Source organism: Rhinolophus hipposideros (assembly GCF_964194185.1).
Source record: "Rhinolophus hipposideros genome assembly, chromosome: 4".
Classification (NCBI taxonomy): domain Eukaryota; kingdom Metazoa; phylum Chordata; class Mammalia; order Chiroptera; family Rhinolophidae; genus Rhinolophus; species Rhinolophus hipposideros.
Genome location: NC_138050.1, coordinates 65771235 through 65797533, shown reverse-complemented (window position 1 = coordinate 65797533; position 26299 = coordinate 65771235). Strand labels below are relative to the sequence as shown.

At 37.7% G+C, this 26299-nt stretch overlaps 1 protein-coding gene across 1 annotated transcript in view; it reads right to left on the bottom strand.

Moving 5' to 3' along the window:
- Positions 1 to 26299, bottom strand: part of ABCC4 (ATP binding cassette subfamily C member 4 (PEL blood group)) — a 248131-nt gene that overhangs the window by 23497 nt on the left and 198335 nt on the right. The window contains exons 26-29 of the mRNA XM_081045495.1: positions 20496 to 20651; positions 10048 to 10137; positions 4416 to 4588; positions 3884 to 3989 (exon numbers count right to left, since the gene is read on the bottom strand). Coding sequence (XP_080901621.1) covers positions 3884 to 3989; positions 4416 to 4588; positions 10048 to 10137; positions 20496 to 20651 — 525 coding nt within the window. The remainder of the gene's footprint in view (positions 1 to 3883; positions 3990 to 4415; positions 4589 to 10047; positions 10138 to 20495; positions 20652 to 26299) is intronic.

Here is a 26299-nt window from a genome sequence, read left to right as displayed (position 1 = left end):
CATCAAAATCCCAATGGCATTTTTTAAAGAAATAGAACAAAAATCATCAGATTTGTTTGGAACCACAAAAGACCCCAAACAGCCAAAGCAATCTTAAGAAAAAAGAACAATGCTGGAGGTATCACACTGCCTGACTTTAGCTTATACTACAGGGCTACAATCATCAAAACAGCGTGGTATTGGCAGAAAAACAGACACATAGACCAATGGAATTGAATTGAGAACTCAGAAATAAAACCACATAAATATGGACAGATAATTTTTGACAAAGAAGAAAAAAACATACAATGGAGAAAAGACAGCCTCTTCAATAAATGGTGCTGGGGGAATTGGATAGCCACATGCAAAAGAATGAAACTGGACTGCTATCTGTCACCATGTACCAAAATTAATTCAAAATGGATCAAAGACTTAAGCATAAGACCTGAAATAATAAACTGCATAGAAGAAAACATAGGTACTAAACTTGTGGACCTTGGGTTCAAAGAGCATTTTATGAATTTGACTTCAAAGGTAATGGAAGTAAAAGGTAAAATAAACGAATGGGACTATATCAAACTTAAAACCTTCTACACAGCAAAAGAAACCATCCACAAAATAAAGAGGCAATCAACTGAATAAGAGAAGATTTTTGCAAACAGTGCCTCCGATAGAGGGCTAATATCCAAAATATACAAGGAACTCATGAAACTCAACAACAAAAAAACAAACAACCCAATTGAAAAATGGGCAGAGGACCAGAAGAGACTTTTCTCCAAAGAGGACATACAAATGGCAAATAGACATATGAAAAAATGCTCATCACTAATCATCAGAGAAAGGCAAATTAAAACCACAATGAGATATCACCTCACTCCAGTCAGAATGGCTATCATCAACAAGACAAATAGTAACAAGTGTTGGAGAGGCTGTGGAGAAAAAGGAATCCTCATACACTGTTGGTGGGAATGCAGACTGGTACAGCCGTTATGGAAGGCAGTGTGGAGCTTCCTCAAAAAATTACGAATAGAATTACCATATGACCCAGCAATCCCTCTCCTGGGTGTCTATCCAAAAAATTTGAAAACATTTATCCACAAAGACACGTGTGCTCCAATGTTCACTGCAGCTTTGTTTACGGTGGCCAAGAGATGGAAACATCAAAATGTCCTTCGATAGATGAATGGATAAAGAAGTTGTGGTATATATACAAAATGGAATGCTATTCCTCGGTAAGAAAAGATGAAATAGGACCATTTGTGACAACATGAATGGATCTTGAGAGTATAATGCTAAGCGAAATAAGTCAGACAGAAAAAGCAGACAACCATATGATTTCACTGATACATGGTATATAAACCAAAAAACAACAAAAGAACAAGAGAAACAAATGAGAAACAAAAACTCATAGACACAGACAATAGTTTCGTGGTTACCAGAGGGTAAGGGGGGAGAGGGGTGGTAGATGAGGGTAAGGGGGATCAAATATGTGGTGATGGAAGGAGAACTGACTCTGGGTGATGAACACACAATAGAATTTATAGATGATGTAATACAGAATTGTACACCTGAAATCTATGTAACTACTAACAATCGTCACCCCAATAAACTTTTATTAAAAAAAATGTGTATATGTTTCTTTGGAACCCTCTGTATAATAAAAGGAAGCTTCTACCATCAGTGTTGCAATACCAAAAACCAAAAAGAAATCTGTATGGTACATTTAGGAGCAAAGATTTTATTTGAACAGACCCCCAACTAGGCTGGAGATGAAGCCATCTTTCTGCTGCGGCATATAAAACCCACCAACGTGCTTGAAACAGGTAAACTTCTTAGCATCATTCATTTATTGTGGAAGTACGATGGTCTGGTGGACAGTCTATGAAATACAACACTAGAGATGAGAACAACAAAGTAGCAGGTGAAAAGCAGAAATGAAAGGTTATCTTCCAATTCAAGAAGATAAAATGAAGGACTAAGAATGCTTGATACTAAACAATGTTTATGGAATTAAATAAGAGTCACTGTCCTGTAATCTTGGAAAGTCACAAAGTCACTCACAAAAGTCTGCTGGAGTGGTCTGTCTCCTCCTGCAATGTACTCGTTCAGATGACCAGAGGCACTGCTTGAAGCCTAAAGCATCATTTTGCGTGGAAATGCCCCACTCCTATGGTATGTCTCACCAGAGCTCATTCCTGTACATGTTCAGCTCTGGGGAGTGACAAGGCTAAAGGCTGACAGTCTAGCATGTTCTCAATGACCCTATTGGTGATCCCTCTGACAATGCATGTGAGTTAGGGCAGGAGGTACTATTCCAAGAAATCAAAAGAGACAGCTCCATTACCACTGGACATAAGGAAGTTTGGATATTAGTGATTGTTTATTACTGATCGTTTAACCTGTTTTGTATGGACCATAAAAAAAAAATCACTGGTTAACTCCATTTGTTGCCTGTCATGCACCACACAGGCCTTCTTTATCTACCAGTATTTACTTCTTCATTGCTAATCAGAGTATCACTGGATACTGTGCTGTCTAGTGGCAACAGTTAGCATCCACAAGATGGATGAAAATCTGTCCATTGCCACAGGCTGGGGTTAGCTTGAAAAAAATTACATTATTTGGGCTTATCTGCAGCCAAAGATTTTTCCTTTGAGGGATGATTTCCTTTTCATTTTATAAAACCACATTCTAAGATTTATTGAAACTGAGCAAGTAACAGAGGAAAAAGAAAAAAGAGAGGAGGAATGAGAAGAGAGGGAGAAAAGGGAGGGAAGGAGAAGGGAAATAAAGGAAGGAAAAGACTGAATTACTAAGGGAGAAAGAGCCAGTCAAACCTGGACAGAAGATACTAGACATATGCCGAGTCGTAACAAAGTTTAGAATCTGCCATGTGTGCAGTACTTGGATCTACTGTGTAAGACACTTGCTGGCTGTTTATCTACCATCTCTCGGTCCCAGATCTACCTTTCTTTCTACACTCTCATCTGTGATGCTGGGACTGGGTCTCTACAAACCACATTTCAGAGGCTCTTTGGCCAGTTGGCTGTTTGTTAGGTTCTTCCAGTAGGGAGCACCAGGGGAGACTGAAGGTGGGACACAGCAAATGGTCTACCTGGTTTCTGTCAGCCACACCAACATCATCCCTGCAGTGGGACCTGGCTCCAGCCTCCATCTTCTGTTACCACAATGAAAACCAGCATCATCCTGCTCCCTCCCATCACATATGACCATCAGCTGGGCAGTGCCCCCCCACCCGCCCCATGAAGATCTGAACACTGACTCTTTAGGAGCTTTCCTTAGATTTCCTAGGTCTGGAGATCTGTCCCAGGGCATGGTAGCTGCTTTCTAAAATTATTACCCCAGTGTTTCCTTTCACTTTCCCAGCCCTCCAAGTCTATGTAACAAATTTCCTATATCAAATCCTTTCTGTTGAAATGCATAGTTTTTCTGACTAGGCCCTTTCTTCTCATAGACTCCCTCTGAAACGCATTTTGTGAATGTTCCAACAGCTGAGAAATTCTGCAACCTTACCCAACAACTTCCTGGCAGTCCAAATGGAAGACTAAATTTTTGATTATGGGAATCCAAAATGCTAAAACAACTGTGACACAGGAAAAATGACTATGTTCTATCACCCTGTAATATGAAGCCTTAGCTTGGATTTGGAATATTTTCATGGTTGGCCATCTTAAAGCTATTAGTATGAAAATAGGAAATTACTGGATATATTGTTTAATACCACATTCTGAATATATAATGAAGTATCTGAGTTATTGTCAGGAATGCAAAGAAAATTAACAGAATATTAACTTATTAGAGGTTTCTATCAAGCTTCCCAAGACAGCATAAATTGAAAATTGAACATAAATGGAAACTGGAATTCCACAGGCGAAGTTCTTACCATAATCTTGTCGCTGTCGATAATGGTGTTCAACCTGTGTGCAATGGTTAGCACAGTGCACTGGGCAAATTTCTCACGGATTTTTTTTTGTATTAATTCATCAGTTCTGGAACCAAAGAAGTTGAGTTTAGTTCAGTGAAGACAAACTTGACTTAAAAAGATCACATGGTATTTTTATAATGTTTTTAAAAATCAGTATTTTAAGCCTGGTCTTGTTCTTTAAAACCTAAGTATAAAGTTTAGTTAGACATTTACTATTTTTCATAAAACAATGGAAGATATTCTTCCCTTTAAAATGCTTGAAACTATGAGGAGTTAAATTTAAAAATCTAGTTCTCTTTGGATGTCTAATATCATAATTAACGTTGTGTAACATGTTTTGGTTTCTTTCTGTTTGCCAGAATTAATGTTATCAACAGATATCCTTGGAGCAAAGAGAGCACTTAGAAAAATTTTTCAGCTTCACTAAATGTTTCTTATTTTACCACATTTAAAACTTGGATTCAGTATTACATGGAACTCAGCTCTGTACCTTGGATCCACATTTGCTGTTGCTTCATCAATTATCAATATCCGATTTTTCTTGAGAATAGCCCTGGCAAGGCATACCAGCTGTCTCTGTCCAACACTGAAGTTTGATCCGGATTCTGCTAATTCAGTATCCATTTTACCGGGAAGATCTTCGATGGCTTCTTTAAGTTGTACCTGTGTATGTAGAAAGAAGATTTGTTTTTTCCCCCCTAAACAAACTACTGTAGGAAGCAGTAGACAAGCTTCCTATACATTAGAGCTTTGAAATCCGTGGAACCCCTGTATTTTCCGTGGATGGTCACACACCAGGGAGAGTTACTTCTAGTTAGCGTTCACGGAGAAGGATGGTCGAGTCAACTCAGGATAGAAATATTGACTTAAGAGAACAAACTTAATGGGAATCAAGACTCTTCTTGGTTGCCATCAGTAGGCACAGTCTATTCGTGTCGTACCAATTTCATTAAGACATATACAGTATGTTAACTAAAATTATTCTCAAGGGAAAATATACAAAAATGTAAAATGTTCCTTCTTAATTTTTAGTTGAAAGTTAACTACAGGGATTTATAGAGACAAAAAGCAGAACAGTGGTTGTCTAGCGACTGGAAGGTTAACTGAGAATGGACACAGGGAAATTTTGGGGGAGTCAGAAATGTTCTAAAATTGGACTGTGGTGATTTACCAACATCACCGAATCACACTTACAAGGGGGGAATTTTCTGGGATGTAAATTATACCTCAATAAAGTTGGTTAAAAGAAATCATCTCAGTGTCCCCCCATTGCTGGCACATATATCTACTAGGAACCACCCCCCTGAGGGATTAGTAAAAGTAAGTCTCTCAAAAAATGAAGCCATATCTCCCAATGAAGTCTAAACAGAAAAGTTAAAAGGATCTTTATGGTTGAATCAAGTTTCCCAAAAATATACTTTGCAAAGTAGTTAATACACTAAAAGGAAACTTTTTTTTTCTTTTTAATGATTGCAGGAAGTATGGCTCTCTAAAGATAAACTTATCAGTACCTTGTCCTTTTGGAAGGTTTTAAAGTTAAAAAAAAAATACAAATTCATACATTGGCAAACTGCATTTCATATATTAGTAAATTTGGACTTGATTTTAGTGATGGTTCTTTCCCAAATTTAATCCCATATTGCTTGACCAGTCAAGTGTATTTACTTTAATCTCATAAATATTTTTTAGTGAATGAAAATTCATGAAAAACAGGGCACAACATAACATCTTATTTCTCCCAGACTGTGGTGACAGATGGTGCTTATATTAACCTCTCTTCAAAAAATTATAATCATTGTACATTAAAAACAAAAACTCTTAATCACCAAAGATAATCTGAAACTATACAGGATGGTAGAACTTAGGTCAATGACTAATTTGGAGAGATTTTAGGGAGCAAGAACCAAACTCAGGCTATACTTGAGAGTTAAAGAAGAAAAAGTAAATACACTTCAAATTAAGAAATAAACAGATTGATGAGTGAGTGATGGCCGATAAGCAGGGACACAGAATTACAATGTTAAATAACAAAACACCAAAGGTAAGTAGGCAATATTTTCATGGTATCCTAAACGCTAAAGCACTTCTTATGAATGTGATCTCGAGTTGTGTTCATGATGGAAGTCAAATCCTAACAAACTAAAATTCTGAGTCAGGATTAAATACGGTATTGGTACTTAGCATTAGCATGAAAGGTATACAACATGTAAAGTGTAAGATCTGAATTGTGGTGCAAGTCCTTGTACTGAAAATTCTAAAGTGCAGTATGTCAACTTAGTCAACGCCCCCTCCATGACAAGGAAGAGAATTTACTAAGTATTCTTTTTATGACACATATTCATAGCTCTATGCCCCAGGTGATGGGACTGATCAAAAGTATGATAGTGGCAAGGCCTTGATCAGCTTTTCCTGCGGAGCTGACTTGGGTAACACTTCTGTATGCAAACTGGTATATCTGAAGACTGACATCCAGGCTTTGAAAAAATAATCTCACATCTGCCTAACTCAGATGATATAATATCTCATCAGTAATTTTGTTTTGAACCTTGTTCAGGTTGTCCATATCTGCCTGATGAGGAGCAAGGGTTGTGAGATGAAGAACAATGAACATGTGTTCTGGAAAACACTGGTTTCTGAGACTCTGTCTTCATTTAAAAATCAGGGATGGTTATGAGAATGAAACGAATGTAAAGGCCCCCTGTAGTGTTATTCTACATTCATGTTTTAATTAAGTGTTGGAACTGAGAAAAAGAGAGTGGAGGCAATATAACATAATAACTAGGAGTAACAACTGAAGAATTTGAAAACATTAGATAGCAACATAATATTACTAGTAAATTTCTTGAGTGAGATAACTGTATTATGTCGGAGAATGTCCTTGTTTCTGCAAGGTATATATTTACATATATAAGGGTGAATCACAAATTTAATGAAAATTTCTGCAACTTACTTTCAAACAGTTCAGCATAATACAGATTGTAGAACAGAGGAAGCAAATGTGGCAAAATATTAACAATTAATGGATCTAGGTGAAGGGCATATGTGTGTTCAGTCAGACTATTTGACTTTCCTGTGATCTGAAAATTTTAAAATAAAAAATTGGGACCTTGAAGCTAGATTGCCTGGGCATGAGTGCCATCTGGCTCTGCCAAGTGGGCAAGTTCCTGAACTTTCTCTATCTTAGCTGCCTAACCTGTAAATAAGACTATAATATTATAATAATAAAGATGTCTACCTCCCAAAATTGTTGGAGTATGAGTCAGTATGTGTAGTTTCCAACAGTGTTTGATATAAAGCAAGAGATCAATAGATATTGTCTATTATTGACAATGCTGTCAGCTAGTCTGTCCCCATGTTCTGCTGTATTTTTATGCTTTGAATTTATCGGTACCGAGACTATATACATATAGATAATATAGTCTTGCATCTTTTTACCTTTTACTGATAAACTGATTTAGGTTTAGCCATTAGTTATGTAATATTTATAGAGCTGCCATTGCTTTTTAGGCTCCTCAATCAGCACTAATTTCTAATGAGCTTCCTTTAGTTTATAGATGGTTATTTCTGAGTACATTAGAAAAAAGCATTTTCAGCAAATTTTTAAAAATAACCAAGAAGAAGTGAGAAACATTCATAGATCTGTCTCCCTTCTGAAAGCCCATCTCTGGGAGAAGGAGGCAGCAGAACTAAGAGGAATTTATTTTTTTTAAAGACTTTATTGGGGAAGGGGAATAGGACTTTATTGGGGAACGGTGTGTACTTCCAGGCCTTTTTTCCAAGTCAAGTTGCTGTCCTTGTGCCGTTCAGCTTCAAGTTGTTGTCCTTTCAGTCTTAGTTGTGGAGGGCGCAGCTCAGCTCCAGGTCCAGTTGCTGTTTCTAGTTGCAGGGGGTGCAGCCCACCATCCCTTGCAGGAATCGAGGAATTGAACTGGCAACCTTGTGGTTGAGAGCCCACTGGCCCATGTGGGAATCGAACCGGCAGCCTTCGGAGTTAGGAGCATGGAGCTCTAACCGCCTGAGCCACTGGGCCGGCCCGGATTGATTTTTTTTTTTTTTTTTTTTTAAAGTATCTTTTCCTTTAATTTGAACTTCATAAAAGGAAAAATGTAGTGCTCTCTTACTGAATGTTAAGCCAACCTATGAGTTTGAGCTCCCGTTTCCATTTTGGCATCATTTATAAACCAGCTGACTAGGGATTTTAGTCCACCTGAAATTTGACCTCATTGCTTTCTATGTTTTTCAATGAAAGAGTTGGTAAATTTTCTAAAAATTAGGATACCAAATCTTTCATTGAAAAACAAAACATACAAAAGGCATAAATAAATAATTCATGGAGAAACACAATGATGGGATGACTTCCCACGCGAAGAAGTATCACTGAGGCAACAAGGTCAATTCCAGAAGCAATACATGGAAACCACTGACTTCACTTGTGAAATAAATTCAAGTTTATTTCTATTCACAGGAAGTTCCAAATGTAGTTTAAATAAAGGTAGATCTTAATATCATCTACCAATTTCACCATCTCATCATTTTTAGAATTCTGGGAGGCTACTAAACTTTAATTTTGGCTCCTACAGATGAATTAAGTACAAGTTACAGAGACGTTCTAAGATAGTTTTTGACAGGATGCGTCTCCCAATTAACATTTCTTCACTGTCCATGGAGCAATGTGTTTCTAGAGTAATTTTACTATCTGAATCTGAAAAGAGCAATCTCAAGCTCTGAAACAAACAGAAAAATAATTTACCAGTAATTCCTGTTTTTCAAAGGTCTGTCACAATTTCACCATTAAATGGGCCCTGAGAGTTCAAGAGCAGTGGACCATCCTATCTTTCTTCATATTTAATGGTTAACTGTTCTCCCACCTCTTCTAGAATTTCACTGTAGAAAGACCTCCCAACAAATGAAATCAGAGGTCCACTGCTTTTCAAGTAAAAGAAGGTGAAGTAGTCAGCCTCATTTAGGAAAATAAAATCCCCACAGTTGCTGGAAAGCAGGTGGGTGTGTGAAGACTCAGTGCTGACATGCCTTCAGAAACCAGAATTACTGGCAGGAAATTGTTGGGCCTCCAAATCTGCTTGTTCACAGTCAGAGCTCATTTATAAATTCAAGATTTCAGAGTTATCCCCGGAAGGGTGACATGATATGACAAACGCAGATTCAAAACAACAACAATGTGAGCAATTGATCATTGAAATTGTGCCTTTTTTTTTTTTTTAAGAAATGAGCCACACCTCTCTGAAATGAAGAGAATGTTAATCAACATTCAGTACAGGTTTATAAGTGCTCACTTTTTAAAAGTGAAAGACTGAGCTAAGTCCTGTGAGGGATGAGAAGTCTGTCAATGATTTAGAAGTCTAGATATGGTTTGTGCCATTCCAGTAGCTTAGAATCAATTTGGAGAACTAGGGCAAACAGACAAAATAAGGAGTATTAAAATATACAAACCAATAGCACCTTAACAGTCAAAATCCTTCTCATACAAAGGGATAAAAAATTCAAAGATGGGGTCCAAAGGGAAACACAACACAAATAATAGAAAATACTCTAGAAATTAATGTATAAAAATGTAGCAAAAGCTCCAGGGTTCTTTTACCTGCATTCTCTCTGCAGCATTAAAACATGTCTGCCAATAAATATTATCACATTCTAAGTGTATAATTTCCCTTCATAAACAATTTCTTATAAAACTTCAGAGTATTTTATTAGTATGACCTCATTCATCTTTTAGTTAATAATGAAAAGAACTATTAATGTCCCTAAAGACCAGAGGAGTAAAATGAATGCTGCAGGGTAATTAATTAGCCACTAGGTCACTAGTAGAATTTGAACCCATAATTATAACTTCTAGTTTAGTGCTCTGCTGAGGGCAAGTAAGATAATATATCTAATTGTTTTGGGTTCTAGGAAAAAAGTTAAAATAAGAACATCAGGCACTACATTTTTGGTTTTCAACATCATCAATATAAACATTTTAAGTGTAGCCATGTCATCAATGTTCTCCTAAGGGGGGGATAAAGTCAGTTAAACCAAAAAGCTCCCTCTTAATTACTTGCAATGCTATAAATGTACATACACACACACGGATGCTAAAAAGTTCATTACATTTTATAAGTTACCTCTTTTAAGGCATTCCACAGTTCCTCATCCGTATGCTCATTAAAGGGATCCAGGTTTTTCCTCATTGTTCCAGTGAATAAAACAGGTTCCTAAGTACCCCAAAATAGTGAATGTTATTACTGTAGCGTCTTTTCCTATTATTCCAAAGCTAACTTTCAGAATAAAATTAAAATTAAAAAAACCCAAATCGCTATAATCATGATTTATAAGGTTGCAAATGCCTGTTTACAAAATAATCTATTAATTTCCATTGTACAGAGTGAAGTGCAATATATATTCTGGACCACTGAACATTAACAAAAGAAGCTGTTGAAGTGTGTCATCTTAAGAAGAAACTGAAGAAGAAGAAAAAGGGTTGATTTTTTAAAATGCTTTCCTAATAGTGATATATCTGCTTAAACAGAAAAAACGAGGATATAATTATTTGAGGAAGTTTACATCAAGAGAGTTATATAAATTAATTTTCAATCCTGGTGTGACACTGGGAAAAATACCATGAGCATGGTTAGTTGAAGTTTGGGCCACAAAACAAAATTGTTAAATATTTCCACACTGCACTAAAGAATAAACTAGGCTATCACCTCCATTGGTAAAACAGTCTTCCGGGACTGGGAATCTCTCCACACGTTTGAAAGTGACAACCTGTATTTCTTTGTCCAAAAAGAATATAAACTAATGGGGCCAGTGGCACCTCTATTCATGAAGAGATTCCCTCTGATTTGCATCATCTAATCCCCACATTATCTTGTCTGGGCATCGGGATTACAGGACTGACAGAACCTTGTTATTAACTGCAAGGGCTGCATAACCTGAAATCCTTTTGTGACATGCGTCATAATAAAATTATTTTCATTTAAATAGCTCTTTCTATTCATCTGCTTCGGGAGGGGCCACAACTAGATTCCTCTTGAAATATATGCCTCCTTTTGTGTTTCAAGAGAGAATCTTGTACCTAAGCTTAAGTAGGCTGTTTACGTTTTGTTCTGGAAGGCTCTAGTAACCCAGGCCTCAAGAATATGGGCAGCAGAAAAGAACCCAATTGATTACTTTCAATAAAGGTGGTAGAACAATGAGAAGCATAGCTACAAGAGCAAGAGGAAATTCGACTTTTCTAGCAGTGCTGGACTCCAGGGAATCACTAGCCTCAAATCTCGCCTGGCCTTAGGGCTAGACTGTTCTTCACTTCTCAAAAGCCTCAGAAGAAAGACTGAGAAGGTAGACTTTTCTCTTCTCCAGTCATGAAGAAAGACACTCAAGAGAGCCTCGCATACCTTCGTGCCCTACTGTCTCAGTTTGAAGACTGGTGAGGGAGAAATGGCTGCAGAAGACAGATGATATGCCAGCAAAAAATATGTATCGCTAAGCAAAACTTAAGTTAAAGGTATTAAAAAGTGCACTTTATTTGCACAAAGCTGATTAAGTGGCCAATATGCCCCCAAAAGCATTGAAAAATCACTAGTCCTGTATGATGTTTAAAAATGGTTACTGAATTGAACTGAAAAATCCCGAGACCCAAATTTAAGGTCTCCCTTAAATCTACCAAATTTAGGATCAAAGACTAAACCATCTAGGCCACGTAAGAGTTCTTTGTCAGGGGAATAACCATCATTCTACTTCAGATTTAAAGGAACAAAACAAAACAAAAACTTCTCTTGCTCTGTAATTATCAACTTTTAAGATTCCAACAACCTAGGCGATTTCTCTTCTTTTAGTTGTTTCCCTGAGGTTTACAGAAACATGTGGTCAGGTGATGGGAGGCTGTGCTGCCCATTATTCCTCAGTCTTCTCCAACTCTCCTCCCACTTTCCCCACAAGGCTCTCAACTACAGGCAGTATTCTACTCTGGGGCCCAAACTGAGAGATTCTTTAAGGACTGGTGTTTGAAGAGATAAACGGGCTGAAAGAGGACAGGTTAAGAAATAAGTTTTCAGCCTGGTGACGGTGACAGATGGTCTCCTCACTTATATGAAAGACATGGACCATTTCTTTGTCCCTCTCAGTTTTTATGACCCGAATATCTTTTCCTTCGGGTTCCTCTCACAGAGCCAATTCACATTTGGTAAGAGGTCTAGAGTTTGATAAAGTCCCTGGTTTTCAAAGAACACGTTAGAAAGATATTACTTACGCTAACTACCAAAAAAAAAAAATTGCTTTGTTTTTAAAAAAACGAACGGTCCTTCTTTCGCTAAGCAATGACAGGGCTCCCAGTACTAGAGAGAGCATTGGGAATGGTGGTTTTGGTGGTTTAAGAGAACCGGTACAGGGACACCCATTTAAAATTCAGTCATCTATTTCATAATCAGGGCCTCTCTCTTGTCACTTTCCTCACCTTCTTCTCTTTAGGAAACTCCCTGAAGTGGATGACTCTCTCCAGAGAGGGAAACTAAAGTGGGCTTCTTTGCAGATAGAGGCATTGCTCACTCTGAGCCCGGCCCATGCCAGCACTTGCTTTATGCTGAGCTTAAAACAGAGACCTTAGATGCTTGGTAGGCCTTAAGGAGGTTCTCGTAATTATCACCAAATCACTGCTGATTATCATCAAGAGAAAAAAATTAAGTTGAATTCTTTTCCATTGCACAAGGGTCCCGAATAAAATCTCTATTGTAGATCTAAAAGGATATATTAGGCAAGTACTCATGTTTATTTAGTAGTATGAGATGGAGGAAAATAGTTTAGTAAATAAGAATACTTTTCTTTGTTAAGACATGCCGAATATATATTTCAAAATGAGTAAAATGTCAATTAAAAAACTTGTTGAATGAAAAAAGTAATTTACTAAAACAGGAACTGATTGAAGCTATTATTTTTCTTCAAAACTAGCAGTCAATTTGTTAACAATGCCTATTTTAATATGCCACTGTGTTTTATGCCTGGTATTCATTTTGGTTTCTACTCATTCTACTTTCATCCACTTGCCAAATAATAAATTATTATATTATCTTCAAAAGGTAATAAAAGTGCTCACACTAGACACATACTGCAAGAGCAGATAAGGGTCAAATTAATTATCATTTCTGATATCGTTCTGTTTATTATTTAAAGTACCCACTTCCAAACAATGAAGTCAATAATCTAATCTTATAAAAAATGTTATAAAAATGGTTGTAGGCAGAACATTTCAGTGTAGACAATTACTGTAGGGCACACAACCCGCATGTAAATATACAGTAAATTTATTAGTCTAAGTACTACATTTTTTCTGAAGGCACACAATGAAACCTCATTTAATAAGAGCTGGCACGGTACGGTTAGGAAAACAAATGCTCTTGTTCAATGTCATATTTTAAACGGAGCAGTGGTATCAAATCTGCTTTTCATCATGGTTTAATGTGTATACTTCTTTGCTATCCTTTGTGCCATACTCAGTAATAATTTTTTCCTTTGTTACTAACATAACACAAGTTCATATTAGGTGTGTGACCCAAAAATGGCCACTCTGAATCAAAGCATTTAGTGTAGTAAATTGATAATCCCTCAACACAACTGCAAGACTGAAAACTACAGTCTTACTAGACCTTTTGTATAGACCACTGGAAGACAAACCTTTCATTATCCTAAAAAGAAACCCTACCTGCTAACCTTCAGATACTTAAAACGACCCGGGATCAAGACAAAAACTGTACAAGTGGTTACAAACTAAGTAGATAAAGCACAACACTTTACTTTTTACCCTAATCATTTCAGTCCTAAACCAGGAAACTCCCCTCTATGAAAATATATTGTCAGGAGTAGCTACTGCCACTGTTTCTTTGAGTCATAAGAGCTGCATTTTCATTTCTAATCTGAAGACATTTATGGGCAGCTCATCTCCCTGTTTCAAGAATGAGAGAATCACCTGAAGTGGCTTGAAATCTTGGTTTCCCTTTTTTTTTTTTTTTTTTTAAATCCTGTAGCCTCTGAATGAACCGATCATCATCCATATTCAGAAGAAAAGAACATTGTTCACCAACAAAGGAAAAAGAATTTAAGTCGTGTAAAGTCCTCTTTCGATACAAAAAGGTCAGGAGCTCCGGGGAGCAGTTCCACAGGCTTTAATGAAGACCTTCAGTGTCAGAAACAAAGGCCTGACTGCATTAGGCTGGAATCCAGTTGTATTTCTTTACTAGTAACAGCATACCCACCTCTTCTCTCTTTGAGTTTTGTTCTCAAGAAGAAAAAAATAGGGAAAGAAAATCAGGTAATAAAGAAGTCTTAAAGAGACAGCTCTGGTTAACCTTTCTCAACCTTCTGAAGACAACCCAAGGAATGGAAATACCAAAAAAGGAGAGTGGAGTGTTTAAAAAAATACCTAACTTTTGCTTTGATTTTAAAAGTCTATTAAATATTTTTAAAAATGAATCTGTTTAATCATATAAAGATGATAGCTGTTGGTCTGTGCCAACCCTTGGGGTGCAATCATAAATATTGCATTTCCATGGAATCTCTCTTCAATTGAAAACATTTTCTTTGTGCCAATAGAATAGGGGCTCTAGGTGTAGAGAATCCATCCAAAGAAGTTTTGAAATCCATCTTTCCAGATCCTTTCAGATAAGCAAGCTATTCCCTGAATTACAATCTCACCTTGGTGTTCTGTTTGGGGAATACATTTAACTATTTCCGGTCATGAGCACAAAAGCCACATAACATTTCAGCTACCTGTTCTGTTTTAAAAAAATTATTTAGGAGGTGCTGTTATTTTTTGCTTATTCCTGACATTTGGAACTCAAATCGAGGTGTACATTTTTAAGAATACAGTATTTGTTTTGGAAAGTTCCCTCCAGGACTGGCCCGATTATGTATGTCATCACTCCCTTGCCTCTTCCTATGCAGGTCTCTGCTGCTATCACTTCTCCCCCAGATCCGACTTGCTTATAGTAGGGTCAAGAGTATCGGGGATGAGCCTGGAAGAGACCACCATGGAAGCTCACTGCTGCACACAGAACCACAGGGAGTCAGGGGAGATGATGCGAGCCGGGTTCACCAAATTTGGGAACTCAAAGAAACAGCACTGGGATCCCTCTTTGCAGAGTCTGCTCTAAACTTCTAAGGGCCCCTAAATCAGGGTGTTGAGACACAAGCAACACACTGCTTCCTAATTCATTTTGAGGGAGGAGAGATGTAAGTTTCTTACAGCATAGACAAGTAACCAAGTAAGCAGGCCAACAGACTTTCTCCACCTCTGTAGCCAGCTAAGACTGCAAAGAGAAGGGCTCTTAGCTCTGGCAAGGTAACATATTGAGTATCTGACTAGCCCATGACATGTAAGTGAATAAACCCATTTCTAAAATGATTTTTCTTTTAGTGCTGAATGTGACTTGAGTTTTCTGGCAAAAGTAACAAACAGTTCAGTTTTTCAAAACCAACAAACTGGGCAAATGAAGGACACAGCAACAGGAGAGATATCTTTCAACTGTGTTCTATATTCAGTTTTATTATGGTTTTAGGGAATTCTTGAGTAGAGCGGTAGAAAAAAAAATGGGTAAAATATCCAATGAGAACATCATTCAGTTCAACAAGCATTTATTTGGAAAAAAATAGATATAGATGATATACCACATTTTGCCATGTATAATGCATACGTTTTTGCCCAAATTTATGAGGGAAAAATAAGGATGCACATTATACATCGGTAGTACTAATTCTGTATCTATACAAATGATTTTAATTCTTTTATTTATGCTTATGAGTTAAAAGTGTAACTCTAGAAATCAATGACGATATCCATATGCAAAATAATACCCTGGAATATGATAATTGGTTTTGTTGAACTTACAACGAACTTGCAACAACGAAGAGTTCTTGGCCTTCTATAATTCGTGAATATCGTAAATTTATTACCGGTACATAAAAGTTCTTGTACCTTGTATCTGTTTCTGTGTTTTGTAATTATTGGTTACATAAAATCATGCGTTAATAAATGCTATAATTCCTTTATAATACAATAAAACAAGTACCTATACGTAATCAAATAAAAATTTGAATTAAAAGATTAAAACGAAAGACATTTTTCACTGAAAGTTTAGGCCAAAACTTGAGTGTGCAGCATACACGGGAGCAAATTATATATGGGAAAATACGGTGGACATGGAATCAGACAGTCTTAAGTTCTGATTCTACTGCTTATTAGCTGTTTGACTCAGGGTAAGTCATTAATTCTCCCCAAGCCTCAGTTTCTTTGCTGGAAAATGGGGTTAACCTTGCAAGGGCAGCTGTGAGAATCCAGAACATAAATGAAGCTACTGGTGAGGTAGAAACACGGACCTGGAGCCCCGCCAAACGGGGACAGTGAGGGGCAGTGTTTGTCACACTGCAGGTATAACCAATGTATCATGAAATCAATTTTGTGTCTCATAATCATCATTCTGTCTTTTTTATGAACTAGAAGAGAACGGATGTAATAGAAAAAGAGTGCAGAGCACAGTAAGTGTGTTCTGTCAAACTTCTGTTTTGTGTGTGCCTGCGTGCGCGTGCACGAAATGATACAAAGCAGTTGTACTGCGGATCACAGTCGCAGCATGTTCAAGGCCCTGTCAGAGCGGTTAGCCGCTCAGGCTCTGGAGTTGGGAATCTCCCTACAATAAATTTGAACCCTGGCCCTGTCGCTTACTTAGTTAAGTGGGTAAGCTCACTGTGCCTGTTTTTAAATCTGCCAGATAAGGAGAGAGGCTAAAATGTGTTAAGGATTCCACAAATGTTAGGAATTATTATCAATACTTGTGTAACTTGTTAGGGATGGCAATAAGCACCAGAGCAATAGAAATGAGACACACAGCTTGTCCTAAAGGAGAGGTAAAAAATAGGTGGGAACGTGGTGAGGGGCTGAGGAAAAATGTCACTGGTCTTCAAAGGAGACTGCAGTGTATTAGTGGTGTATAGGTCGGGGATCAGGAAAGAATCCTGGTGGGAGGGAACCAGAAAACACACACACAAAAAAACAAGTGCCACTCTTTCCTGTTGGGACCAGCAGTGGATAGATTTCTCTGCTATGCTTATGCTTTTCCCTAGCCTCCTATTGCACTCATTTTCTTTTTTGCTTCACTCTTTAAATTTATATAAACAATTTGGTCTGTGGTATCAGAAATCAATGTAAAGAGAATCACCAAGGACTACATAAGTAGAAATTAAAGAGCAAAGTCCTTCTAGAATGCGTTACTATTTTTACTTAAGTAGAAATAATACCAGAAAAGCCAGTGCCCCAATCCTTAATAATCATAGTTACTATTTAGTGGGCATTCATTCCTAAGAACCAGGCATGGGGCCACAAACATTTTCTCACCTAGTTCAATCTTCACAATAAGTCTGTGAGGCAGTTAATTACTAGACCTGGTTTGAGGACCACAAAACTGAAGCTTGGAGGCTGACTTCATCAGGTTGCACACTCACATGAGGCAGAGCCCGGTCGTGTTCACACTCGGTCTACACTCTTAAAGATTCTGAGTGATTTCCTGGGACCCTTTCCACATTGCATGGTCTCTCCTGACTTTTGTTCTTTAATCAACAAATATTGTGCCTTGGAGACAAAGGCATATAAAGTAAAAAAATAAAGGTTCTGTGTTTACAATGGTTGGTGATCATTATCTACATGGATACAAAGCTCAGCACTGTTTTGTAAGCACGCTCTCTGGAGTATGTATATAGAGCATGCTCAAAACTAGGGTGGAAACTGATGGAACAGAACCAAAACCTGGTGATGTCAAGGTATATTTAGTCTTTGCTCAGATGTGCTTCCAAAACATTACTGGCAGAGCCAAGAATCATCTAACGTTATTTCTTTATTTATACTGTTCTTTTATGTACACAAGCATACAACCATTTCTTATTAAGAAGCATTAAAAGTAATGCAGGACACGTTTCTAGATCCTTTCATCCAAGGATATGAAAGTACTTAACAGACACCCACTATTTTTGCTAAGTAAATCTCTTTAGCCCATTTCAGAGATGGGTACAACCAAAATGTAAAATTTTGGAGTTTAAACTCATATTTCATACAGTGATTACTACGTCGTGAATCTAATAACCAGAGGGAATCTTTTGGTACAAGGATTATATGTGCTGAAAATTTCTTTCCATTTTTCCTGAAAGGAATATCTTTAAAACAAGTTTATTTTAAAATTCTGGTTAAATACATGTAAAATTTACTACCTTCAGCACTTCTGAGTATACAATTCAGAGAGATTAAATACACTCAACATTGTTGTACAGGTATCACCACCATCCAGTCACAGAGCTCCTTTCATCAACAAAACTGAAACTGTACTCATTAAACAATTCCCCATTCTCGACCTCCTCAAAGCCCCTGGCAACCATCATTCCACTTCCTGTCTCTATGAATTTGACTACTCTATAGATACCTCATATAAGTGCACTCATACAGTATTATCCTTTGGTCACTGGCTTATTTCACTTATCATAATGTCCTCAAGGCTCTCCATATTTGTAGCATGTGTCCAAATTTCCTTCCCTTTTAACGCTGAATTATATTCCACTGTATGGACAGCCCACATTTTTGTGTATCCATTCATCCATCAATGAACACGTGGGTTGCTTCTATTATGAATAATGCATGGGTGTATAGATATCTCTTTAAGACCCTGCTTTCAATTCTTTGGGGTTCATACCTAGAAGTAAAAGTGCTAGATCATATAAGTCTATGTTTAATTTTTTGAGGAACATCCATCCTGTTTTTCACAGTGGCTGTACCATTTTATATTCCCACTAGTGATGCACAAGGGTTCCAATTGCTCTACATATTGCCAACACTTGTTATTTTCTGTTTTTGGTTTGTTTTTTTTTAAATATACTAGCTATCCCAATGGGCATGAGGTGGCATATCATTGTGGTTCTGAAAGGGATACCTTGATTTCAAAATTACTTGTGAGTAATTCCAATTACTTTACAGATAAGTGGTAGGTAGCAATCGCTGTACTCAATCCTAAGATATAGGTCCACATTCTCCTTCTCTTTGGGTAACATGTTCTATATGCTTCCCCATAAACAGGCATTTAAGAGTTCTTTATATCCACATGCCAAGAAGCACATTTGCCTGGCTCTTTTTGTCTCATCTCGTCTCTGTCTTTTTGTCTCATCTCTTCTCTCATCTCTCTTCTTAAGAGGGTGTGTGTTTTTTCTCAGCTTACTTTGATGTCCAGATGATTGTAGAGTGTAAAACCAAATAAACCAAACCAAACCAAAAAAAAAAAAAAAAACTAAATTAAAAAAAAATTTCAGCACATCTAGAGCTGAATATGTGTGTCAAAGCAGAAGGCAGGATAAAAGACGGGAGGCCCAAGGCCAGTGGGCCCGTGGCTACATACTATAGTCACTTCTCAATAAATATTTTCTGAATTTATGTTGAGTGAATCACAAGGGATGACAGGAGCTCTTATTGTGCATACGAGTATACCCCAATCTCTAGAACACTCCCTGAAAGCCATGTTTCTACTAAGAAGCAGAATATAAGAAAACAGACTCAGAGCCCAGGAAGAGATCATCAGCCCAAACCTCCACCATCACAGCAACCATGTATTTGGGTCTGCATGAAACACTCCACATGTACTCACACAGGTGGTCCTTACAACAGCTCTAGGAATTGGTACTGCTAACTGCTCTGCACTGCAAAGAAAACCGAGGTGCAGAGAGATGGAATTCCTTGTCTGATATTCTTCCACACTATTCTGGACTGCCTCCCTAGTTTATATCATTTTCTAATGACTGAGTTCTAAAAGTTGCCCCAAAGTATCTGCTAAGGTATACAAGTGGACACTTTGGTCAACGTTGCTCAAGCAATAGTTAGCCATAATCAGAAGTGTCTGGACGCTGACGGTAACCACTTTGAGCACCTCTTGTAATTGCAGAAGTCAAACGTGACTTGTATTCATCGTTTGTTATCAGTATATATTATTACAATTTCAATAGTTTTTTCCTTTCTTAAAATGTATATACTATTTTTGGCGCCCTCTGTATATCCTTCAATTCTCAAAGCCCCACAATTTTATAAAAAAGACCTCCCCGGAGATAACCACCTTTGAAAGACAGCTTTATTTCCTACAGCAAAATTCCATCAAGACATTTAAAATCCATGTTTTCCTATTGAAACCTCTTGAGTACTAAACACACCATTTATCATTTTATTCTCAGAATTATGTGGTTATCAGTAGATAAAACTGGGTATTTGGGGGAGTTTGAGTCCAGAAATCTATCTGGGTAAGTTATTGAATCTTTCTATCTTTCCCTCTCTCTCTCCTCCCTCCCCCACCCCACTCCACACCAAAAGAATAGACAAACAAACAAAACCTGGTATCTGATTAAAATATTTACTGCAAATACCTGCTGTTAAAAATACACCCTACTGAGAGGGGTTAGTAATCAACCCTTTAATTCAATTTTTTTAAAAGCAATAAAATCAGAAGCAATTAAACTTAGGTGCCCTTATAAAAAAGAATATGTGAGAATGCTCTCACTTGCATACCTGAGGTATGATTGACATTTTCTTCCTTAAATCGTGAAGTCCAATTTCGGTTGTCAAGATCTTATCAATCCAAATTTTACCTTCGGGTTCTGATAATCTAAAAAGGGCTGAGATGAGGGAGCTTTTTCCAGCTCCTGTTCTTCCCACAATGCCAACCTGTAAAGAGATCCAGGAGAGATTAGGAAAAAAACAATATGCAACAATTCTAGGAGAAACCTTGATTGTTGAGGATGAATTAAGGAAGTTCTATATAGAACGTGGTCTGAGTTTCGCAACTTTGACACTGTTGACATTTTGAGCCACATAACTCTTTGTTATATGTGTCTGGGGTCAGTCCTATGCCTTGTAGCCATGTTCACCAGTATCCCAGCATTCTACCTAGCAGACACCAGTAGCACCCCCAAAACTGTGGTAACCAAAAATGTCAGACATTGACAAATGTGTCTTCGGGTGGCAAACTGCCCCTGGTTGAAATTCACTGGTCTAAAGAAGAGTTAAAAATAGAGACTCAATCTACTGGCAGTGAAAAGCCAGCAGTCTTCTGTTGATGAGAAGTCAGCTTTTAAATTAGCATTAGCTTTATTCCTGTGTCTAGGTATTTTGAACCTTGAGAATTTCTTGGATAATTTTATAGTGATGTCAACAAGTCAATAGTGTTATACATAAACAAGTATTCATGTTCCCAGAGTTCTATATTTTAAGAGGAATTACTATTTGGTAGAGAAACCAAATCACTTCTGTATATTAAATATCTGGTTCTGTTCTGTCTTGAAAGGAAACATCTTAAAAACTCTAAATGCAGGTCTCAGCATCTTAAAAGACAGTAGTGAGTAGCCAAAATATACATAATGAGATCAACAACAACAACAACACAGGTAATATTTGCTATTTATATGGGCCTTTCATCTGAGCAGTTCAAAAGGCATTTTACAAACCAATTAATAGTTATAAATTGCCCCTTGGGAAAGATACGTGTCAAGTATCAGTCTAGTTATTAAAACCAAAGCTGAGAGAAATTAAGTGCACTGACAATAAGATCAAAGAATCAATATAATCAGATGAAATGCTGGTCAAGAATGAGACTGTATTGTAAAAACTGGTTTTTGGCTGTGTGTATTTAAATCCGTACGCAGAAACTGGCTTTTTTTTTTTTTTCCAACCAATGAGCTTCCCGACTGAAAATTCCCTGATGGGAGCTTCCCAAGAGATGATATCTTTATTTAGGAATCTGGAATCAATGAGGGGCATAAGACATGCTTTCAATCCTTTGTAAATTAATTCAGTCGATTTAAAAAACTCACGGCTTTAAACATAGACCAACTAAACCTTTCTGAGCATTGCTTGTATGGTGGGAGCTTGACATATTTTCTCATTTGAATACCTCCAAAGTTTTAAAGCTTCATCTGTAAAATTCACAATGGCATTTCAAAAAGAATTCATCTGTCTTATATGCAAATGAGGTAGCAAGTAATGAGGGACATGCAGGAGCGCAAATATCCTCTGTTCACAAGCATGCTCCATTGTCCCATCAGACTTGAACAAAACACAAGTTCAAAGATAAAATTATTAAGAATTTCAAGATCATGTCAGCAGGGCTTTTAAACTTAACACAGACCCTTCTTCACAGGACTCTGTCAATGGCACTTTGTGCACACCAAAACTCCAGCCCTGCCTTTAATTCTTAAGTGGTAGTGTCAGGATGTGACTCAAGACCTTGATTCCAGAGTCAAAGCTCTGAACCACTTTAACTACACAATCTCTCTTGACTATATTGCTTTTCCTACTGTATTCATTTAGCTTTTCATCTTCACCACTACTTCCATGTCAAAATTACTGGTAATAATCACATGACTAGCTGAGTGGGATCTGTAGGCTACTTGGCATTCCTTTTATCAGACCTCGTAAGCTCCCTTCCTGTCTCCACGGAAGCTGTTGTAAACCATTTTTAAACCTCTTCCCTAGATTTGGGTCTCCTCATTCCCACTATACCACAATTTTTCTATATTGATACATCATTTTCTTACTGCTGTATTTTGTCCAAATAATACATGAGAATTTACTCAGCTATTTACCTACTGCTGTATATTTACTTTTAACGTTCCTACCACTACAACATTGCAGTGATTAGCATGCATTCCTTACTCTTACGAACTGACCTTGCCTCTAATTTTACAGAATAGAACATATCAAGTAGGAAATATTTCTTTCCCAAATTTATATATATCCCCATCTAAGTTCACACTTTCTGTCCCTGGTGGTTTCCCGGGTAAACACACTTTGAGAAGGAGCTTATCATTCAGCAAGTTCATTAGGGAGTACTCTTAGGAATAACACCTGTGTGGGGAGGGAAGCTATCTTTTTCTCTCAAAAAGAAATTTATAGAGATTAAATGTGAGAAAAATGGTTTTAGCTAATTTTATTATCTTTGTAGCCATTTTGTACTTTATGGTAAATCCTCATTTGTATTTTACAGGTGGGCCATTTTCTATATATAGGTGGGTCCTAGTGCATATATGCATGGCTCAGGTGTGTTTCGATGTACTTCTGGGTGTCCTCATATGTAAATCAACACACATCAAGACACAGGCAAGAGTCATGTCTCTGAGAATATGTGGATATTCCCTTGTTATCAGCTCTATTGAAACTGATCCATCTGGCAAACTGGGACGTTTGTAAACATTTGTAAACATTTGGGTAAATGGCCAGTATGTGGCAGGGAGGACCGAGAGCTGCTCATGACCACAGACAGTGAGCTCCAAACTCAAGTGAAGATAATAAGAAAAAGCCAACCCAGAGAAAACCTGGCTCTATTTCTCTCTGCTGGTCAGTCAGCAAAACTCTAGTCAGTCTTTCACAGTTTGTCGATGGTTTTTACTAGTTGCCCATGGAGAATATCATCAATATCAGTAAGTTTACATTCATAACACCAAAGAGACACTTTGAGACAGTCTCATTTTAGCTACTCTGCAACTGCCCCTTTATGTTTTCCCAACAAGGCCAAGGTTGGCCTCTGACAACCACACCAACGTGTTAGACATTTGCACCTGAATCTCTCTTCAGACATCAAATTCAACATAACCAATATTCAATGCTACACTCACAACAGCTGCTTTTTCTGATTCCCCCACTTTAATCTCATATCTTCTTTGCCAGGCTCATGGGCTCAAAGCATTCACTTTATTTCTAGCCTTTTCCAACTCTAGCATGGCCCTGAAGAGTCTATTTTTGGAATGTTTCACGACCCAAACCCCTCATTTTAATGCCCGTAGTCATCACAACTGTGTAAGGATGCATTACCTTTTAAAAAACAACACATACCCTTTTCTTAATCATAATCAGGACAAGTAAATTTGAAAAGTAAACAAATACTAGCAGTAACTCCAGCACTCTGATAAAATCATTCTTAAAATGTGGATGTATTTTCTTTCTGGCGTGCGCGCACTAGCGCGTGTGTTTTCTTAAAAATACTAGCTCACATTATTTAAACAAAATGGGATTAATATGAATATAGTTATAATCTGATTTCATTTAATATTTCACAAAAACATTTATTTTAATAGCTATGTAATATTACAGTATGTGATCATTTATTTAACAACCCCCCCCCTATTTGTAGATATTTTGCTATATAAATAACTGTTAAATATCCTTGAAGTCTCTGAAAACAACCTTAATTATTTCCTTAAGATAAATTCTTAGATGTGGAATTGCTGAGAAACAGGTATGAACATTTTCAAAGGAGGCTGTTAAGTACTGCCAAACTACCCTCCAGAAATATGCCATCAATTTCTACTCCCACCCATTTCCCTGCACATTCACAAATCTGGGTGTTATAACGTTGTTTTAATCGCCATCGGTTTGATTCCGAAAAGTGGAATCACTTTCCCCATTATGTCTTGCTAGGAGTACGCAATAGCCAGTGGCTTCCTGGCTCTCGCATCTTCCCACTCGTCCAGATGCACTCACTTCTCAGATTAAACTCCCGAAGGACAGCTCTATGCTTGCTTGTGCCCTGGGAAGTCTTTTCTACAAAACTGCCCCAACTAACCTCTCTCTCCATCCTTAATCTCCACGAATCCACTTCCTTGGGATTACTAGGTAATGGTGAGGATTAAGCATGAAAATGTGTGTTATAAACCTAGTAGTTCATTTCTCTGTGGGCTCTGCAGGTACCCAATTCTTCATTCATTGAATTAAGGCATAGTGCCTTTTTTTATGCTGATCCCACCACCTGGAATGCCTCTCACGTGCATTTCTTCTACCTGTTGAAATCCTAACCACGTCACAAAGTCTGTCTCGAATACCTAATTGCTCAGAAATGCTCTACCTGTCCCCTCATATGGATTTCTCCCACCCCAACAGATGTTATAACATTTTTCTAAACTTCCGTAAAAACTGTGACCTTCTTTCTTACATAGTAGCCATTTTTATACTACCTCATTGCTTCTACTGGACTGTATGTGTTGATAGCAGGATCTGTATTAGATTCACCTTTGTATTATGTGTATTACCTGTGGTGTCCTGCACAAAAGAGGCATTTCATAGAGAGTTGAGGAGTCTATCGCAGCCTGGAGAAGTTTATGGAAAATCTATTACATATTGCTTAAGTATACAATAAGCTGGAAAGAGAAGACAGACATGGCAGATGGATTCTATAACCATAAATACAATTGCAAATAGCCAACTCCTCATTTTCATGGGGCAGACAATAATTTATGCAGTGTAAGAGGTTATGATTATTTTACAGCCCATGATCACGACAGCTGTCTTTTTCTAAACATTTACTCTGTCCAGGTCTCAGTGCTAGGTGCTTTTCATGTCTTATCTTGTTAATGGTGTACAATAAACCTAGCGGTTACATCTTATTACTTCCATTTTGCAAGATAGGAGAGCAAGACTTAGTAAGATTAATTAGCCTGCCTGAAATAATAGAGCCCAGAAGTAGTAGGACGGGACTCAAACCCAGGTCTATCTGTTTCTTTTCCATTCTGCTTATGGCCTCCTTATCACTTGGATGATGTGACACCTTATTATGTCCTTCTGTCTAGCTAGAGAAAGTGGGGAGAGGTGTAGCTATAGTTAAAGAACTGGTCTACCATATGAATCTTATTGCCAGGTAGTTAAAGCATAATATGGATATGGGTGAGTATAATGTGGTGGGTGGGATAAAACGGCAGATATCTCTGAGCAAAGAGGGTACCCAAGGTCAGGTGGGCTAGCTATTAACAGGAAGAAATAGCACTCACAGCTGGGGCTAGGAGAGAAACCTGCAGCCAGTTGGGGCACACAGTACCTGGGAAACAGGCCAGACAGACATAGTACCCTGCTTGGGGCAGTGAGACTAATTTTTGAGGTGGGAAAGGGCCTCAAGTATATTGCTATGCTTGGTTGTCTCTGCCTCAAGGTCCAGGCGGGGCCCAGCCCAGCCGATGGTGAAATACCTCTAGTTTCTGCAAGAGACTGATATGGGGAAGGCTGAACAACAAGATTCCCGTTATAAAGATAGACTATATTGAAAAGAAAGTTGGGATCACACAGAATTAGATTATAACGTAAATTCACGACTTGAAGAATATAAAATAAATCTGTAGAGTGATAAATGGCAAAGAACTTTCTAGAGCATCATGCTCAGTCGTAGGGGTTGGGTTAATTCATGAGCTCAATTTCAAATTGTCAAAGGACATTTCTTGGAAATCATGGGTTATCAGTCATCAAAAACTGCCTACGGGAGAGATAACTTTACGAGGGGGTATTGTTACAGTGTGATTCTGAGTCTAGAGGTCTGGGGGCTTGAGATCCTGCAC